This window comes from Cervus elaphus, chromosome 33 (genome assembly GCF_910594005.1).
Source record: "Cervus elaphus chromosome 33, mCerEla1.1, whole genome shotgun sequence".
NCBI lineage: Eukaryota > Metazoa > Chordata > Mammalia > Artiodactyla > Cervidae > Cervus > Cervus elaphus.
In genome coordinates, this window is record NC_057847.1 from 25453608 (window position 1) to 25473448 (window position 19841).

General features: G+C 43.8%; 1 protein-coding gene across 1 annotated transcript; it reads left to right on the forward strand.

Annotated features, from left to right (window-relative positions):
* Positions 1 to 260: 260 nt before the first annotated feature.
* Positions 261 to 19622, forward strand: CHRNA1 (cholinergic receptor nicotinic alpha 1 subunit). Its single transcript, XM_043894891.1, has 9 exons — positions 261 to 358; positions 5383 to 5528; positions 5637 to 5681; positions 6705 to 6814; positions 9959 to 10154; positions 12694 to 12931; positions 15535 to 15758; positions 17116 to 17355; positions 17667 to 19622. Exons 1-9 carry the CDS (start codon positions 316 to 318, stop codon positions 17796 to 17798), a joined length of 1374 nt encoding a protein of 457 aa, XP_043750826.1. The 5' UTR covers positions 261 to 315; the 3' UTR covers positions 17799 to 19622.
* The last annotated feature ends 219 nt before the right edge of the window (positions 19623 to 19841 follow it).

Here is a 19841-nt window from a genome sequence, read left to right on the forward strand (position 1 = left end):
AAATAAATTATTCAATAGGGAAACTTTTTTTTTTTTTTCATTAAGACCAGACTCATGGTGCATTTAAAACACAGTGCAGTATACACTCAACTTGTCAAAGATCCAGCAGTTGTGTAAAACGCACACCCTGTAATAACGTTAACGCCCTCAGCCCTGGGCTCGCAAACTCTGGGCAACCCAGCTGTCACCGCCACCAACAGGTGGTGTGAAACAATAGCTCGGCTCAGCCAGCTCACTTTCCAAACCCTCCAGCAGCCGGGTGTCCATCCAGAGAGTGCCAGCGAGCCGCACAGGCCACCAGCCCGCCACCAGCCCATGGAGCCCCGGCCACTCCTCCTGCTCCTCGGACTCTGCTCAGGTAAGCGCCGGGGCTGGGGGCTCTCCTTTGAGGCTGAGGCTCTAGAAGCCCCCAAACCAGAGTCTTGCTTCTTTGATGGGAATACAGAACGGCAGGGCTTCACCAGTCCCAGGCTGCTCTGTCAGTTTCTCACTGATGTTGGCTTGATTGTGTTTGTGGATAAAGATTTTTTGCTTGGGTTATCCAATGAAAATAGGAGCTGGCTGATCAGAAGCTACAAAGTAAACCTGCCATTCTCTCCCTCCATCAGTGTCTGCATCTGAGTCACCTGGATGATGGGATTCAGCACCTCTTCTGCCATCCCAAAGTCACTATCATATTTGAACAACTATAGGGACTTAGCAGGGTGACTTATGATCATAAGTAGTATAGTTAACTAGTCCTTTTATGGCTCTAGGAGAATTCTGAAAATGAAGAGGATTGACTGACAGCTCCATGTGCTGGAGGGAGAAACTTATTCATAACCACAACTAAACTCTCCATGAGAGAGGAACTATTTTGTAATCTTTTAAACTCCTGAAGTTAAAAAAAATTCATATGAATGCATTCCTGCCTTTTTTTTTTTAAAGGACCTTACCCTATGTGGGTTTGGGTTTGAATTGAACCCATAAAAATCTTGCACAGCCCTTGACCTGCATTCAACTCTGGACTGTGTCACAACATAGCCACTGAAACGCTATCCTGAATCCCAAACTTCCGGTCGAGGGAAATAGATGTTGGCTGATTGTTTCATATAAAAGTTTACCGGTGATATCATCCCAACTGAGAAACGGACATGCTGTGATTTTCCTTCTTCATTATTGCTCTGACAAACACAGGTCTTCTGGGCAAAAGAGGTGAAGAGTTTTGTTATTAGTGTTTTTCAATAGCAGAGTTGAAGGAAATAGCCTAAACTCTGGTAAATTATATCCTGTGGGATTTGGACTCAATCCAACCAAAGCTGGCCTGGGGGTGATGGTGGTGGTGAGGGGGGTGTGTGTGTTTGCAAACACCACACTCAATGGAAATTCTTAAGTGATATATTTACACTTAAAAATCTTTAAGAGATCTCTTAGGACACCGATAACCTCCAGAAATTCATGTTTAACTATCTTTTTTAAAGTATGTGATATGTATGTAGATCAAACCTAGAGTTTGCTGATGTCAGTTCCCATGGATGATTCATGGAAAGTTAGAGCAAGGTGAGGCAATCCAACATCTCTTTTTTTATTATAAGGAAACTGAAGCTAAGAGACACAAACTGACCATCCCAAACTGACTTTGGGACCATCCCAAAGTCCCTTGATGTGTAAACTTTGGAATGTGATCAGACTCCATTTTTTATGTGCACAGTCAGAAAATATAGCCTGAAATTGGAAAGGTAGCAAAAGACACAGCACCAGTCAAGATAAGAATGACCCGGGGTGGCTATTTGGTTTTGTTTAGTCGCTCAGTCATGTCCAACTCTTTGTGACCCTGTGGACTGTAGCCTACCAGGCTCCTCTGTCCGTGGGATTTCCCAGGCAAGAACACTGGAGTGGGTTGCCATTTCCTTCTCCATGGGATCTTCCCAACTGAGGGATCAAACCTGTGTCTCCTGCTTTGCAAGTGGATTCTTTACCTCTGAGCCACCTGGGAAGAACAGGACAGAATTCCTTTTGCCCAACCTGTCGCCCAAATAAAAATACAGATTGGACCAGTATAATACAAAAGAGCACTTTGAAATTGTGGCTGGTTCCCCTGCTTTGATTCAATCCCTTGGGGGCAAAATTCTCATTTATATCAGTGACACTTTTTTCCGGTATTAGCTTAACACATAATGATCTCTGTTCTATTTTTATAGCACTTTCATTACAACCTTTCCTCTCTTCCAGCTCAGGAATCTCAAGCACTTCATTGCCACCTTCCTTATGGCATATTGCTTTCCAACTTGTTCACAGTTATTTATGTAAATGACAAATGTCGAAGTCCATGAGAATAGGAAGACAGGATCTGTGTCAGATTCATGTCTGAAAGCCTCAAAGCTCTTCAAACAATGCTTTGCATGCAGCAAATGTTGGACAAATAAATGAATGAATTAGTGTTGCCACCATCTGAATAAGAATGACCAACATGATTTTGCTGAAAAAGGAAACTTTGACATTATTTATGTGTTTATCTGTGTTTGTCCATTTATACCTGCCTTCCAAAGAAAGTATTTACTGTGATTTATTGAATCTGTGAAGAAATTGTCCAATTCTTCAGACCACACTGGAATTGGGAACAAAACCTAGAATTCTGAGTTCAAGTCCTTTAAATTTTATGTGATAAAACTTTGAGTGATACTCTGCCCCGCTTTGAGGAGGAAAAAAGAACAGAATACCAGTGAATGTGGTATAAGAAATGGAGACCTCCTCAGGAATTCCTTAGAAACTCGTGGTGGAAGGCACAGGGACCCTTGTCCTTGGCAAGGGCACAAAGGAGGGAGTGGTACCCCTGGAATGCCACCCGGGCCTGGCTCCCCAGTCCTCCCTTCTCCCTAGTTAAACTTAGGGTCCGCCTGCATATTTTCCTGCCACATAATGCTAATCATCTGCTCTCTCTGCTGCTTTCTAGTATGTTCTTCCTGTCAAACTGGCATAAACTGTCACTTAAAAATAAGCAGCCCAAGATAACATCAAAGCAATAACCTGAAACCCAGTGGCCAAGGCTCGAAGTGATCCACACCAGCAGCTCCCCCTGCCCCCACTGTGGGCTGGGTGGGGCCAGGGACAGACACAGCATGGAAGACAGAGGATTTCTGTGTCCCAAGGGGCCACCGCAAAACTGCATCTTTGGACAATATGCAGCTCTAAGGGGTCTCCAATGCCAGTGGCCTGGGGGAGATGCTGTGTGAAAGCTCTGCATGAACCCTTTGGGTTCAGACATTTTGAGAAACTAGAAATGAAAAGGTAGGCTAGCTGGGAGTTCCACACACAGAGTCCAGGAAGGTCATAATGAAGATATTTTAGCAATGCTGAAAGCTTCAAAACATTGAATGGACACAATACGCTTGCCTTTAGGGAAGTGGTGAAGTATACAGGTCCTTGTGACTGTCCTCACTTAGAATCCCACTTGTAGCTAGCTGGGAGCGCCTCTGCTATTCCAACCTCAGTTTTCCCATCTGTAAAGTAGGAGCAAAAATCCTCATATGAGTAAAATCCTCATAGAATTTTATAAGGATTCAATAACGTAACATGAATATAGGACCTTTAATAAAGCTCGACAGGCTAATTAAAACATATTTTGGGGAGGATGAAAGTGTTTCAGCTCATTATACAGCTCATTCAGCTCATTAGTCATTTCAACTTGATCTAAAGTTCTGGATGAGATGAGAGCATAGACTCAGGGTGCGATCCTGGCTCCACCACTGATGAAATCTGGGCCTCCATTTCCCCACCTGTAAATGGAGGACAATGACAGTATATACCATCATTGTTATGAGGACTGAAAATTTTAGTACATATGAAGCATGTAGAGGAGTATCCGACACAAAACAAGTTGGATATGTGATTATTTTTGTTGATCAATAGAAATAGAAAAGGGGACTACTTTTTACTTAATAATTGTTTTGTTGACAAACCCTTCCAAACTTAGGATCCAAGCAGAAAAATAATAAAAAATAATAATAACCTGCCTTAGAGGTGATCAGTTAATATAAACACAACTGCGGGGAAAGGGAAAGCGTCTCACTCATTTCATTTTAAAAGTTGTCTTGGCCCGGGGAAAAGGTGTGGTTTCAGCAATAACCTGAGGAAAGGGGAGATCTGGTTACATGAATCCGGGCAGATGGATTGTGTGTCTACTTCCTCTCCCAGCCCTGAACAGGCAATCCCCAAACCACCAGGGCTTGAGTTACAGGGATCCTTCATAAGGCGCTTGGATTTGGAACACGTTTTCTCATAGGAATAGCAGCACATGTAGTTGTACAATTTCCAGGACAGCCCACAGCACGCTCATAATATTAAAAGTGAGTTCAGGAGCATGGCGCAGAGTGACGGGCTCTAATCTGAGCTCTGCCCTCATCGTGTGGCCACAGACAAGTCAGTCCGCCGCTCGGAACCTCAGGCGAGAAGGCCTCTGCCTGCTCACCAGTGAAGACGTGTCACGGTGGACACCTGAAGGCTGTGGGCTCTGAGAACACCGCGTGATACTGCCCTTCATCCTGAAGGAAAACGCAGTAAAGATTCCTTGGAATTAAATATGCTCCAAATAGGAGACCCAAATCCAGGTCAACAGAATATGTGATTTTCTCTCTTAGCAACTTAATTGGGACATAGATGATATTTTTTTCTATTTTTAAAATTATGGTAAAAATACATAAATATGTATGTAAAGTTTACCATGGTAAAATAGACATTACGTAAAATTACCATTTTAAAGTACACAATCAAAATAAAATAAAATAAAGTACACAATCCAGTAGCATCAGGTATATTCACAATGTTAGGCAACCATCACCACTATCTAATTCCATAACTTTCACCACCCAGAAGGACGTCCTGAGCCCATGAGCAGTTACTTCCCTTTTCCTGTTCCCACAGTCCCTGGCAACTGCTAATCGACTCTGTTCTATGGATTTACCTACTCTGGATATTTCTCTTTTTTATTTTTGGATATTTCATACAAATAGAACCACACAATACATGTCCTGTTGTGTCTGACTTCTTTCACTTAGCATAATGTTTTCAAGGATCATTCATATTACAGCCTGTATCAGAATTTCATTCCTTTTCATGGCTGAATAACGTTCTAACGAGTGGATATACCACAATTTGTTTATTCATTTATTGTTGATGGACATTTGTGTTATTTTCACCATATAGCTGTTAAAGTATTGCTGCCATGAACATTCATGTGCACATTTTTTGTTTTTTTGTTGTTTTAATTGAAGTATAGTTGATTTATGATGCTGTGTTAGTTTCAGGTATAAAGCACGGTGATTCAGATAGATAGATATACTCACGTCAGTGTGTGTGGAGTGTGGGCGTGGACTCTCACAGTGACTGTGTCCTTTGCCATCTCAGCTGGCCTCGTCCTGGGCTCCAAACATGAGACCCGTCTGGTGGCAAAGCTCTTTGAAGGCTACAACAGTGTGGTACGGCCCGTGGAAGACCACCGCAATGTCGTGGAGGTCACGGTGGGCCTGCAGCTGATACAGCTCATCAACGTGGTGAGACAAGAGTTCCCAGTGCCCCACAGCTCCCATATCACCTAGTCCGGAGCATCCGCTCCAACTCCCCACTTGTCCCCCTAAAGGCGGGCCTTATCTTTTTTTCAGGATGAAGTAAATCAGATCGTGACAACCAATGTTCGTCTGAAACAGGTAATGCAGCTAGATAAGTGTGTTCATGTTGTTCTCATTCACTCTGAAATTTAACATGGGCCCACAGGAAATCAATCTGGGTAACAAGGATATGTACCAAAATATTGAAAGCAGATATTTTGGGGTAGTGGGATCATGTTTTGTGTTCATTACTATTATTATTTTTACTTTGTGCTTTTACTGTGTGTATTAGTTTGTTAGATCTGCTGGAACAAAGTCACAACCTAGACAACTTAAATAGAAACTTGCTGTATCACAGTTTCTGAGGCCAAAAGCCGAACATTAAGGTGTTGGTAGAACTGGTTCCTTCTAAGGGTTATGAGGGAGAACCTGTTCTGGGCCTCTCTCCTTTGCTTAGAATTGGCTGTCTTCATGTTCACATGACTTTCTTTCTGAATATACATCTTCTTCAATGTCCCCTTCTTATACAGACACCAGTCATATTGGATTAGGGCCCACCTTAATGACCTCACTTTAACTTAATTACCTCTATAAACACCCTATCTCCAAATGAGGTCGCTTTCTGAGGTACAGGGGATTAGAACTTTGTATTAATTTGGGGTAGACAGTTCAACATGGTGTTATCCAAATTTATTGCATTGGGAATATGTAACTTTTATAATGCAGAAAAAATATAGCACTTTTCAAAAAGTGAGGTTGCTTGCTTGAGGAAAACGTTCACAATAGGGTCATTCTCCTTTGCTAAGGTGGGCAGTGTACTTGGTGGCATGACTTGGGGCTACCTTTGTTTTCTCATCTGTAAAATGGGGTCAATAATCACTCCTACCTCATGAGAACATTGTGAGGACCAAATGATGAATATGGGTTGAAATGCTTATAACTGTGCCAGCATGTACTCAGTGCTCTATGTTTGCTTTTACTTCTTACCAAAGTGAAAGCTAAACTCTGAATCAAACCCTTCTTACTGGAGCACAATTTTTGTCCATACCTGAATTACCATGCCCATCAGAGTGCTTGATAACCCCAGATTTTTTCATTGACTAAAAATGTCTTCATTTCTAGCAATGGGTGGATTACAACTTAAAATGGAATCCAGATGACTATGGTGGCGTGAAAAAAATTCACATTCCCTCGGAAAAGATCTGGCGTCCAGACATCGTTCTTTATAACAAGTGAGCAAAACAGCCAGGATGAGAAGGCAGACATTCGGGGTGGGGCGGTGGGGGGAGTCCAAGTGCCCTAACGGAAGGGCTGCCACTCTCAGTAGGTGTTTCACCACTGTTCACATTAAATAACCCTTAAAAACCGAGAGCCAAGTTGACATGCTAGGGGTGCCATATGGTGTCTCATGTTATGAATAGAAACAATTATCAGAGCCAAATTGAATCAGGGCTGTGGGGTGGGGGACATTTAATCCCTGAGAACTCCTGAAGGGTATGTGGCAACTATCCAAGGAACCCAAACGTCCTATAATTGAGTTCCTTGGAATTAAATGTCCTTCCGACCAATAGGTCTGAACCTCCCGGGGTTGTTATTCATCACCTCCTCATGGCATCCCAGGACGCCGCGTGCTGCTGATGGCCCGGGATGCCTGTGTAGCCCATCCGCTGGGCTCTGTGACAGACTGCACGTTGTGAAATTATAATGTGATTCAAGACACTCTGCTTTAATGACACGTTCATTATCATACGCCCTTCATTTGTCAGGGAGTGTTCGTTGCAAACAGCATCCTTCCAGGCAGCAGCATTCAACACTGGCGTAGAGGATTTGTGGCCTGACAGTCTGCAGCACGCGTCTGGGGCAAGCAGGCTGTGCATACTAGCAGACTCTCCAGGGAAGATGGCCAGGGCTAGTTAGCGGACATGATACCCTTTAAGGTGACCCTCCCCAACTTTCATATTTTATTGCACATTTTCCAATCAGACCTGGGATTCAAGCTTGAGCCAAAGAATCCCATCATTTTGTGTAAACTTTGGGACAGGTGTGCTGATAAGGAAACTGTCTCTCTCTCTCTCAGAGTTAAGTTTATTTTTCACTTAGAATCTAAGGGAAGCAATTAAAACCCTCTGGTCCTTTAGATCAGCTCAGTCAGAAACACTCTCACAGGGGAGAGAATCCCATTTCACCTGCTTGAAAGGAGAAATGTAGACCATCCTCCCCCTCAGCTCTGTTGGGAGGGTCTAAATCTGCACAGTTTTCTGGATAGAGCCTCTCCTCAGTCCCAAGGAAAAATCAATGGGAAGAAAATTTCTTGATTTGTAAAGTGAGGCATGACATATCCCATACGTCCCTGGGGCACCAGGCAGACCCCACCCACCTTTCAGCCCCTAATTATACTCTCCTGCTTTCTGCCAAGGCCCTAGGGACAGGCCATTTGGGGGATGAGTAGACCTGCGGAGAGAGTTTCTTATTTTTCAGTATCCACCATGCTGCTTTTTCAAATGAGAAATTATTGCCAACATTTGAAAATAGGAAAATACATCAAAACCTGAATTTTTAGCCCCTCTGCATGCATGCTCAGCCGCTTCAGTCTTGTGATCCCATGGACTGCAGCCTGCCAGGCTCCTCTGTGCATGGAATTCACCAGGCAAGAATACTGGAGTGGGTTGCCATTTCCTTCTGCAGGGATCTTCCCAACCCAGGCCAAAGCCGTGTCTTTCACGTTTCCTCAATGGCAGGCAGGTTCTCTACCACTACTGCCACCTTGGAAGCCCTTGAGCCTCTCTAGAAAATTCCAACATTCAAAAATATGAAAACTTTGGATTAGAAATCTAGATTTCCAGCTTCCAAGGAAGGATCAAACATCAGGCAACATGGAGCCTTCACTCCCATGCAGATACACTTCCTCACCGGAGTGAGGGGCTCTTCCTTTGTGAGGCTCACCTCTTCCTCCTTCCTCACTTGCCAGGCCTAGAGGCATCTGAGTTTGTGATCCTACTCCACTGGAGTCTAAATAGTTCTTTCAAAGGTAATAGAATCCTCTTTAACCTGCTTATCACAGTAATGAGTCACTAGCCATATTTTTATTTAAAATTCCTGGATTTTTTCCCCAATTAACTTAAAAAAATTTTTTTAAATTAATTATTCTGCTCTTTGCTGCTGCGAGGGCTGTGTCTCTAGTTGAGGAGAGTGGGGTCTACTCTCTAGCTGTGGTGCGCGGGCTTCTCATTGCAGTGGCTTCTCTGTTGCAGAGCCCAGGCTCCGGGGTGCAGCAGATTCAGTAGTTGGGGCATGTGGGCTCAGTAGTCGTGGCTCAGGGGCTTAGAGCTCAAGCTCAGGACCGGTGACGCACAGACTTAGTTACTGCGGGATCTTTCCAGATCAGAAATCGAAACTGTGTCTCTTGCATCGGCAGGTGGATTCTTTACCACTGAGCCACCAGAGGAGCGCCCCCAATTAGCTTTTAAAGTATATCAGAGAGGGCATAGATGGAGAGTCGGGCTTCCCTGATGGCTCAGACAATAAAGAAACTGCCTGCAATGCAGGAGACCTAGGTTAGATCCCTGGGTTGGGAAGTGCCCCTGGAGAAGGAAATGGCTACCCACTCCAGAATTCTTGCCTGAGGAATCCCATAGACAGAGGAGCCTGGCGGGCTACAGTCCATGGGTCGCAAAGAATTGGAAACCACGGAGCAAGTAACACTTTAGCTTTTCACTTTTTCAACATTACAAATACTACTGAGGACTGGGAAGAAAAAAATCTGGGATGCAGTGGATCTGTGTTACCAGTTAGTGTTTTAAAACTATGGATTCTCAGGTTCATCCCCAAATATCCTGATTCAGTGCTTAGATTCAGTGCTCAGGGATCTATATTTAATTTTTTTTAATTGAAGTATAGTTAATGTGTTATTTCTAGTGTACAGCATAGTGACTTGGATTTTTTGCAGATAAATTCCATTATGGGTTATTATAAGATATTGGATATAGTTCCCTGTATTACACAGTAAATCCTTGTTGCTTATCTATTTTAAGTATAGTAGTTTGTATCTGTTAACCCCATACTCCTAATTTATCCCTCCCCCTCCCCTTTGTTGATCATAAGTTTGCTTTCTATACCTGTGAGTCTGTTTTGTATATGGATTCACTTATATTATTTGATAGGTTCAGGAATCTATATTTTAAACAAACACCCCAGTGATCCTTATTATCAGGCAAATTTGGAAAACACTGCCATAGATAAAAAGTGATGCTGCTCAAAAGAAAGCTTCTATAATTAGCACCTGAATAATTAACAGCTGTCTCCCGTTAACATCCCCAAGCAGAACTGAAGGTTCATCTGTCACTTGGAGCCCTGTTCTTCTTTTATCCCAATTGTAGTGCAGATGGTGACTTTGCCATTGTCAAGTTCACCAAAGTGCTCCTGGACTACACTGGCCACATCACGTGGACACCTCCCGCCATCTTTAAAAGCTACTGTGAGATCATCGTCACCCACTTTCCCTTTGATGAACAGAACTGCAGCATGAAGCTGGGCACGTGGACCTATGACGGCTCCGTGGTGGCCATCAACCCGGTATGTGGTGACCCCTTGGGAGGAGCTTGGATGCAGGAAAAGCAAGATTTAGGTCTTCAACTCTGCCTCTCCATTATCGCAGGCTCACTGCGTCCATTAGCTCTTTGGGGATCATCTACTTTCCTGCTTTTCAGTTGCTTGGCAAGTTCTTGACATGCTACATAAGAGAACCATCTGGGGCTTACATAATTTCCTATGCCCAGGCTCAAGCCCAATAAATCTGATCGAATCAGCCTAGGGTGGAGTTAGGGCACCAATATGTTTTAAAGCTCCCAGTTCAGGTCAGTCGCTGAGTCATGTCCGACTCTTTGTGACCCCATGGACTGCCACACGCCAGGCCTCCCTGTCTATCACCAGCTCCTGGAGTTTACTCAAACTCATGTCCATTGAGTCGGTGATGCCATCCAACCATCTCATCCTCTGTCATCCCCTTGTCCTCCCGCCTTCAATCTTTCCCAGCATCAGGGTCTTTTCAAATAAGTCAGCTCTTCGCATCAGGTGGCCAAAGTAATGGAGTTTCAACTTCAGTGTCAGTCCTTCCAATGAACATTCGGGAGTGATTTCCTTTAGTATGGACTGATTGGATCTCCTTGCAGTCCAAGAGACTCTCAAGAGTCTTCTCCAACACCACAGTTCAAAAGCATCAATTCTTCAGCATTCAGCTTTCTTTATAGTCCAACTCTCACATCCCTACATGACTACTGGAAAAACCATAGGCTTGACTAGATGGACCATTATTGGCAAAGTAATGTCTCTGCTTTTTAACATGCTGTCTAGGTTGGTCATAACTTTTCTTCCAAGGAGTAAGGGTCTTTTTATTTCATGGCTGCAATCACCATCTGCAGTGATTTTGGAGCCCTAAAAAATAAAGTCAGCCACTGTTCCCACTGTTTCCCCATCTATTTGCCGTGAAGTGATGGGACTGGATGCCATGATCTTTATTTTCTGAATGTTGAGCTTTAAGCCAACTTTTTCACTCTCCTCTTTCACTTTCTTTTTTTTTTTTCACTTATTTTTATTAGTTGGAGGCTAATCACTTTACAATTCCTCTTTCACTTTCATCAAGAGGCTCTTTAGTTCTCCTTCACTTTCTGCCATAAGGGTGGTGTTATCTGCATATCTGAGGTTATTGATATTTCTCCTGGCTATCTTGATTCCAGTTTGTGCTTCATCCAGCCCAGCATTTCTCATGATGTACTCTGCACATAAGTTAAATTAGCAGGGTGACAATATACAGCCTTGACATACTCTTTTTTCTATTTGAAACCATTCGTTGTTCCATGTCCAATTTTAACTGTCGCTTCCTGACCTGCATACAGATTTCTCAAGAGGCAGATCAGGTGATCTGGTATTCCCATCTCTTGAAGAGTTTTCCACAGTTTATTATGGTCCACACAGTCAAAGGCTTTGGTGTAGTCAATAAAGCCGAAATAGATGTTTTTCTGGAACTCTTGCTTTTTTGATGATCCAGCAGATGTTGGCAATTTGATCTCTGGTTCCTCTGCCTTTTCTAAAACCAGCTTGAACATCTGGAAGTTCACAGTTCATGTATTGTTGAAGCCTGGCTTGGAGAATTTTGAGCATTACTTTGCTAGCATGTGAGATGAGTGCAATTGTGTAGTAGTTAGAACAGTCTTTGGCATTGCCTTTCTTAGGGATTGGAATGAACACTGACCTTTTTCCAGTCCTGTGGGCACTGCTGGCATATTGAGGGCAGCACTTTCACAGCATCATCTTTTAGGATTTGAAATAGCTCAACTGGAATTCCATCACCCCCACTAACTTTGCTCATAGTGATGCTTCCTAAGGCCCACTTGAATTCACATTCCAGGATGTCTGGCTCTAGGTAAGTGATCACACCATTGTGATTATCTGGGTTGTGAAGATCTTTTTCTGTATAGTTCTTCTGTGTATTCTTGCCACCGCTTCTTAATATCTTCTGCTTCTGTTAGGTCCATACCATTTCTGTCCTTTATTGAGCCCATCTTTGCATCAAATGTTCCCTTGGTATTTCTAATTTTCTTGAAGAGATCTCTAGTCTTTCCAGTTCTATTGTTGTCCTCTATTTCTTTGCACTGATCACTGAGGAAAGCTTTCTTGTCTCTCCTTGCTATTCTTAAAGCTCCCAGGTGACTTGAATATATAGTCAACATGGAAAAAATCCAAAGAGTCCCAATCCACTTATTTTTTATTTTTTTTAAAGACTTTTTGGGATGTGGACCATTTTCAAAGTCCTTATTGAATTTGGTACAATATTACCTCTGTAGTGTTTTGGTTCCCTGGCAGAGCAGCATGGGGGACTCCAGCTCCCCAACCAGGAATCATCCCACACCCGCTGCATTGGAGGGTGAATTCCCATCTGCCAACTACCAGGAAAGCCCCCAACCCCCCTCTTTTATAGGAAAGGAACATACACAAGATTCCCTCCTAGGTATGTGACAGCACTGGAATCCGTTGCTTTGTCACAGCTGATTAGGAAACCCTGCCCCTCCTCATGGTGACAAGGCTGGGATTTCAAAGTTTCATTCTGTCTTCCCAGGAAAGCGACCAGCCAGACCTGAGCAACTTCATGGAGAGTGGAGAATGGGTGATCAAGGAGTCCCGGGGCTGGAAGCACTGGGTGTTCTACGCCTGCTGCCCCTCCACCCCCTACCTGGACATCACCTACCACTTTGTCATGCAGCGCCTGCCCCTCTACTTTATCGTCAACGTCATCATCCCCTGCCTGCTCTTCTCCTTCTTAACCGGCCTGGTGTTCTACCTGCCCACAGACTCAGGTGGGTGCAGTTGCCATGGTGGCGGCTGCTGACGCGGATGGATCTCTCGCTGCTATTTTAGGGGAAGCCAGAAATAACCATGGCTGATAAACAAATACAGGCAGACAGACCCAAAGCAGCAGCCCTGGAAGGATGCATGCCCTGAGTGGCCATGTGTAGGGATGAAGGCCACTGGGGCAGACAGCAGGGCGGGCAGAGACCCTGAAGATGCGCACACACCTCTCTGGTTAAGTGAATAACCACCGGCACCTATTTGTTAAATACCTGCTGTGTGCCCTGAAACATGTTGGGCAAGGCATGGATCACAGACACTCCCAGGGCCCCTTCCCCCATGAAGTCACTTGCTCTCTATGACTAGCCCAGGTCTTGCCTCTTGTATCTACTGCTTGCTGCTTGGAAATAGCTTTTGTGTATCTCTTCTCCGGATGGCAGTATCTTTACACATAAGACCATACTTCCCAAGTGGCAATTCTTTCTCCTGCATCAGCCTGGGCCTCCTACTGAGTAATCACATCTGTGACATAATTTCACCAGACACCAACATTCTAGAGAAAAGGGGGAAAGGAAACACACACGTCTGCCAGCAAGTCATTGCTCTCAAACAATGTAAGGCAGACAAGTAGAAAAAAAAGATAGTAAGATAGTCCTCAAACTTATGCCAGAAAACAATTGTACCAAAATGCCACAGAAAAACTCCCACAAAAGTCTAAATCCAACTTTCCAATAAGGAAAAAAAAAAAAGCTTACACATTCACTCACTCATCATATACCTTTTAAACAACTGTTGCAAGACAGGGATAAGGTAAAGAATAAGGCAGAATTTGCCCCACAGAATGTATGTTCTAGGAAGATTGTATTTGTTCTTAAACAAATGGTCACAGATATTTTTTCAACTTTCTCATCAAATGAAGTTTCTCAAAGTGAAGAGAGAAAACTGTAGGCCGGACACTATGGGAACTAAACAAAGTTTCTATCAATATTAGATGATTTATGCTAGAAAAGCATCTAGAGCAGTGAGACAGTTTGGTAAGTGTTAGCTACTATTATCATTAATCGAGAAATTTGATGTACTTTGATCCATATTTTACATTTATAATTCTGTTTCCTTTTTTACTTTTGAAGACCTTCCTATCCACCAGAAATTGACAACTTCTTGTTTGCCTCTACTCTGGATCCTGGGTATATCACTAACATCTGAAAGCATCCCGAATGGGCAAAGTTCCACACTGGAAAGCAGGGCCACATGAGGGTTTCTCAGGACACAAACAGCAAGACCAGCCCAAGGAAAGTCCCTTCCAAAGGCTCTTTACTGCCTCTGAGCTGATCAATCCCACAAAACTATTCCAGTGTCATTCACTCTCTGGCTTTCTTGTTTACTTGTCCAGGCAAGACACCATCCGGGAATTGTCTGCCCTGAAATTGAAGGGCCTGGGGAAAAGATTCAGGGGAGAGGGAATCCCTTGGCCCTTAACATGAAAACAAAAACAAACAAAAAAAATCAAAACACACACACACAAAACAAGTCATCCCCTTAGAGAATATGAGAAAGTGGGTGGTGTGAAATCATTGATTTTGTCCTTTTTCAGCTTTGGTCTCGAAGCTTGCTTCCACAGTGAGAAAGATACATGTACTTCTGACCTACACATCCATCTGCTGAGTAACAAGTAGGCCAGGCTGCGGTTCAGTTTTGTGAGGTTTAAGACGTTCTGCTGCAGACAGAAAAACTGCCATCTGGGTTCTCACTTGCCACCCAGAACCTCTCTGGTTTCCCTGGATTCCAACAAGAAATAGAATTCTGGGGCAGGAGATGAAGTAGCATTTCCTGCTTGGCAGCAGCTGATGGAAACACCAGCCACTTGCCATTGTCAGCAGAGTTAAGGTGCCAGGGTCTCACAGGAAATACTGCAGGAAAAAACTCCCCAGTATGAGGCTTTGAGAACAGGCCAGTCACATTCCTCCCTCACCTTTGGGTTTCACTGGTGTGTTCATTTGCTAGCACTGCCTAGCAAGGACCCCAGGCTGGTGGCTTAAACAACAGAAATTTATTTTCTCATAGTTCTGGGGGCTGGAAATCAAAGTCAAGGTGTCAGCAGAATTGGTTTCCTCTGAACCCTCTCTTCTTGGCTGGCAGATGACTGTCTTCTCCCTGTGCCCTCACATGGCCTTTTCTGTCTGTGTCTTAATCTTTTCTGATGAGGACACCAGTCACCAGTCCTATTGGATGAAGACCCACCCTAACACCTCATTTTAATTTAATTACCTCTGTAAAGGCCCTGTTTCCAAATGCAGTCCCTGAGGTGCTGGGGTTTGGGGCTTCAACAAATAAGTTCACTGTCAGTTGTGTTCAATGTTTTGTGACCCCATGGACTATAGCCTGTCTGGCGCCTCTGTCCATGGGATTCTCCAGGCAAGAATACTAGAGTGGGTTGCCATGCCCTCCTCCAGGGGTCTTCCCCACCCAGGGATCAAACACAGGTCTCCTACATTGCAGGCAGATTCCTTACTGGCTGAGCCACCTAGGAAGCCCTATAGATTTGGGGGGAAGAGCAGTTTAGCCCATAACAGGTGGGTGGTTGTGTCTGTCTCCTCTTCATTTCATCCAGGAGAGAAGATGACCCTGAGCATCTCTGTCTTGCTGTCCTTGACCGTGTTCCTTCTGGTCATTGTGGAGCTGATCCCTTCCACCTCCAGCGCCGTGCCCTTGATCGGGAAGTACATGTTGTTTACCATGGTGTTCGTCATCGCATCCATCATCATCACCGTCATCATCATCAACACGCACCACCGCTCCCCCAGCACCCACGTCATGCCCGAGTGGGTGCGGAAGGTGAGTGAATAAGGCACTGGGACACTTTGCATGGGGCAGCCGCTCCCTGCAGGGCATCCGCAAGTCTCCCCTTCCATCTGGCCAGTGGCGTCCTAGGTAACCCTGCTAGGCACTTAGAAACAAAAAGGCTTTCTTGGGCTGTAGGGGCTTTGGGGGAGGAAGTTTTCTGGACTCTGGCTGAAGATAAATAACTCATGTAGCCTCTCCAAGGAGATAAGAAAACCAGAATTAACAAAGCCCACTTCAATGTCAACCTTAAAGAACCTCTTTGATTAGAAAAGACAAATCACAATCTTTTAATTCAAATACCATGAAATCTTGACCTGTTTGTATGTGAACAGACTGATTATTTCTTTGCTGGTGGAATCATCTGCTGAGACTAGAATAAGGGCTGGAGACTTGGGGGGCGGGGTGGCTGGGCTTGATGAGAGATTGTCGGAAAGTTAAGTTTTAATGAAGAACTTGGTCTCAAATACTTATTTTACTGAATTTTAAAATGTGTTAACATTTCAGGTATATCAGTTCTTTCATGCACATTCACACAGACACTAATGTCCAGGCTTTTGTGCACAATGCAAAAGATTTGTCATGAACTGACAGAGAAACTACTGCTTGCAATGCATTCTTTGGGGAGGAGAAGTAGTCTCTGCTTCTCTAAAGGCTGTTAAGTAACTCCTAGCAATATCTATAGGGCTTCCCAGGTGGTGCAGAGGTAAAGAACGTGCTTGCCAGTACAGGAGATACAGGAGACTTGGGTTTGATCCCTGGGCCAGGAAGATCCCCTGGAGGAGGAAATGGCAACCCGCTCCAGTATTCTTGCCTGGAGAATCCCATGGGCAGAGGAGCCCGGAGTGCTGCAGTCCATGGGGGTCACAAAGAGTTGGACATGACTGAGCACCAATGCAGCAATACCTATGTTGCATTTCTTCAGGAACAAGAAACAGAAGAAAAGAGTCTAGCTGTTTTGTGGGGTTGGAACCTTACTTTTTTTTTTTTGGCAGGAGGGGCCCTTTAATCTTTTGGTCATGAGAATAGGGGCTTTGAAGAAAGCAGGAGCTTATAGGGGGTCTGGAAGCTTAAGCATCAGTGGTTTCTTAGGAGTCCAATAGCTGCACACTGGCTCCCTCCAGTGGCCAACTGCTGGCATTACAGGATCATCTCTATTAGCCTTAGTCATTTAACAGGCCACAGATGAATCTAAGAAAATCTAGTATGGTCCTTTTGTTTTAGGGACAAAAGTGGCTGAGGCCTAGAGAATCTGAATGACTTGCCTAAGGTCTCATTGCTTACTCAAAATCATAGTTTGATGCTTGCTCTGCTGACAATAATTCCCATACCTGGACTTCTTTTGTATTAGGTTTTTATCGACACTATCCCAAATATCATGTTCTTCTCCACGATGAAAAGACCATCCAGAGAAAAACAAGACAAAAAGATTTTTACAGAAGACATTGATATTTCTGACATTTCTGGGAAGCCAGGGCCTCCACCAATGGGTTTCCACTCTCCCCTGATCAAACACCCCGAGGTGAAAAGTGCCATTGAGGGCATCAAATACATCGCAGAGACCATGAAGTCGGACCAGGAGTCCAATAACGTAAGCTCTGTGGCTTGAGATCCGCACCTTGGGGTTTAAATGGTCACGTGCTCGAGCACAGAGCATCTGATGTGTTTGGCTTGATGGGAAGGTTGGCATTCAAAGGGCAGTTAGTGATGTAAGATGTGCCTGATGACTCCCTAGGCCATCTTAGCAAGTCATCACATTGTGAATAACCTCTTTTAAAAATAAAGATCACAGTTCCAGTGGAGGGAGGATCCACAGTCAAAGGGCCCCCGGATGATGGATAGCATGAATGTTGTGAGGCCGCGATCACCTTCAGGACGTTCTGACACTTTCCTTTCTCCCAGGCGGCTGAGGAATGGAAGTATGTTGCGATGGTGATGGACCACATTCTCCTGGCAGTCTTCATGCTCGTCTGCATCATCGGAACCCTGGCTGTGTTTGCAGGTCGGCTCATTGAATTAAATCAGCAAGGATGAGTGGAAAGCTGGCCTGAACCTCCGTGCCAGGGAGATCTGTCTAGTTGGATACATGCTCACTGATCAGATATTTAATTTTCTGTATTTATTATTCATGGCAACGGTTTATGTTTACATAAGGTTATGGCCTCCAAGTGTGTTCACATTGCTTCTCCCTTCACTCCTGCTGTGGCTGCCTGGAGAGTGAATCCTTTGCAGTAAGTGAACCCGGATTGCTACAAAAGGCATTCATTTCCAGCAGCATCTGGAAGAATTTTGCCCATGATAACTGAGGTTTTCTGTTAGTTAAAAAAAAATTTTTTTTAAATTTTAAGCAAAGAGTCTATTCTTTGCTTAATAGTCAGTTTTGTACTTACTAAAAAATCCCCATCTGCCAGTCCCCCAAAGATAAAGCATTTGACTTGGAGAGAAGGAAAGCAATAGAACGACAACAGGGAGATTCTAGAATGGCCACCAAAATACAAACTGCCTCAAAAACCCAAGTTTTGAAGTTTCTAGAATTTGGAGGTGAGGGAATGTCTTCCCAATCTAACACAGCACCTGAGTTTGATGTTTGGGGTTTGAGGGAAAAGAGTAACTAACCTGATTGGAGTGTGGGGCCAGGCACTGTGGGATAGGATCACATGATGTTTCTTTTTTATCCTCATAATTCTGTAAATGTCCCTAGTTTACAAATAAGAAAACTGAACTTGAGGGAGGTTAAGTTTATTATCCAAACTAGCAAGTAGAACTGACATTTGAACCCAGATCTTGTGGATTCAAAGTAGCTCTGAGCTGGGCCGGTTCATTGCTCACTTGCTCTTTGGATCAACCCTGGCTCCATCTGGGCCATTCTGTGACTCTGGTCAGTGTTTTCGAGAGGTTCAGTCCTAGTATTAGCCATCTTCCTGCCTTCCCAGTTAAAGCATCTGCCTTTCCCCCAGTCTTTATCCCAATCTTGTTTGAGGTTCTAGTTCTATGAATGAAATCACAAATGTGTGCCCATATCATTTCTATAATTCTGGACACACGAGTAGGAGAGGAAATTTATTTCCTTTCTTTATAGCAAAACCTACTGGCCACAGGCAGTGCACCCCAGTACCCGAAAATGTACAGCCCTGGGCTCGGTAAAGACCATCATCCCCAGAACACATCTGATCCACATCAGTAGCAGAGAGAGTGGGGAATGGCAGTACCAGACGACCTGTCTGAACTCAGGCGATTTCAATCTCTGTCTCCTTGGCATTCCCCATGACACACCCATAGCAGGACTGAGTGCCTCATTTATGAGTAAACTAAAGGGAAAACAGTTTGGCATTTCCTCAAAAAACTAGGCATAGAATCATCATATGATCCACCCACTCCACTCCTAGGCATACACCCAAAAGAACTGGAAGCAGGGACTTGAACAGATCCTTGGATACCAATATTCACTGCAGCATTATTTATAATAGCCCGAAGGTAAAAAACCACCCATGTCCATCAGCATAAGAGCAAATGTATGGAGGAATGAAGTTTCTATAAATACTATAATATGGATCAATCTTGAAAACATTATGCTAAGTAAATAAGCCAGATCTGAAAGGACAAATATTGTATGATTCTGCTTATGGGAGGTACCTAGAGTAGTCAAATTCATAGAGACAGAAGACAGAATAGCAATTACTAGGGTTTGGGGAGAGGGGTGAGTTATTGCTTAATGGGTAGAGCTTCAGTTTGAGATGATGAAAAAGTTCCAAAAGTGGATAGTTGTGGTGGGTGTACAACATTGTGAATGTACTTAATGCCACTGAACTGAATGTTTAAAAATGGTTAAGATGGTAAATTGTATGTGCATTTGACCATAATAAAAAATAAAAAATTGGTAAGTTTCTTGTTCTGTATATTTTACAACAATTAGACTAAAAAAAGAGGAAGAGAGATTCAGTACCTAAATCTGCTTGCCTAATTTATTGCAGTCCCCCAGGATTCACTCATGATTCAGAGAAGGAACTTAAAAGTCATGTCCATTCTAAGGACAAGGAAACTGAGGCTCCCTGATCAGTGACTTCCTTCAGGTCACAG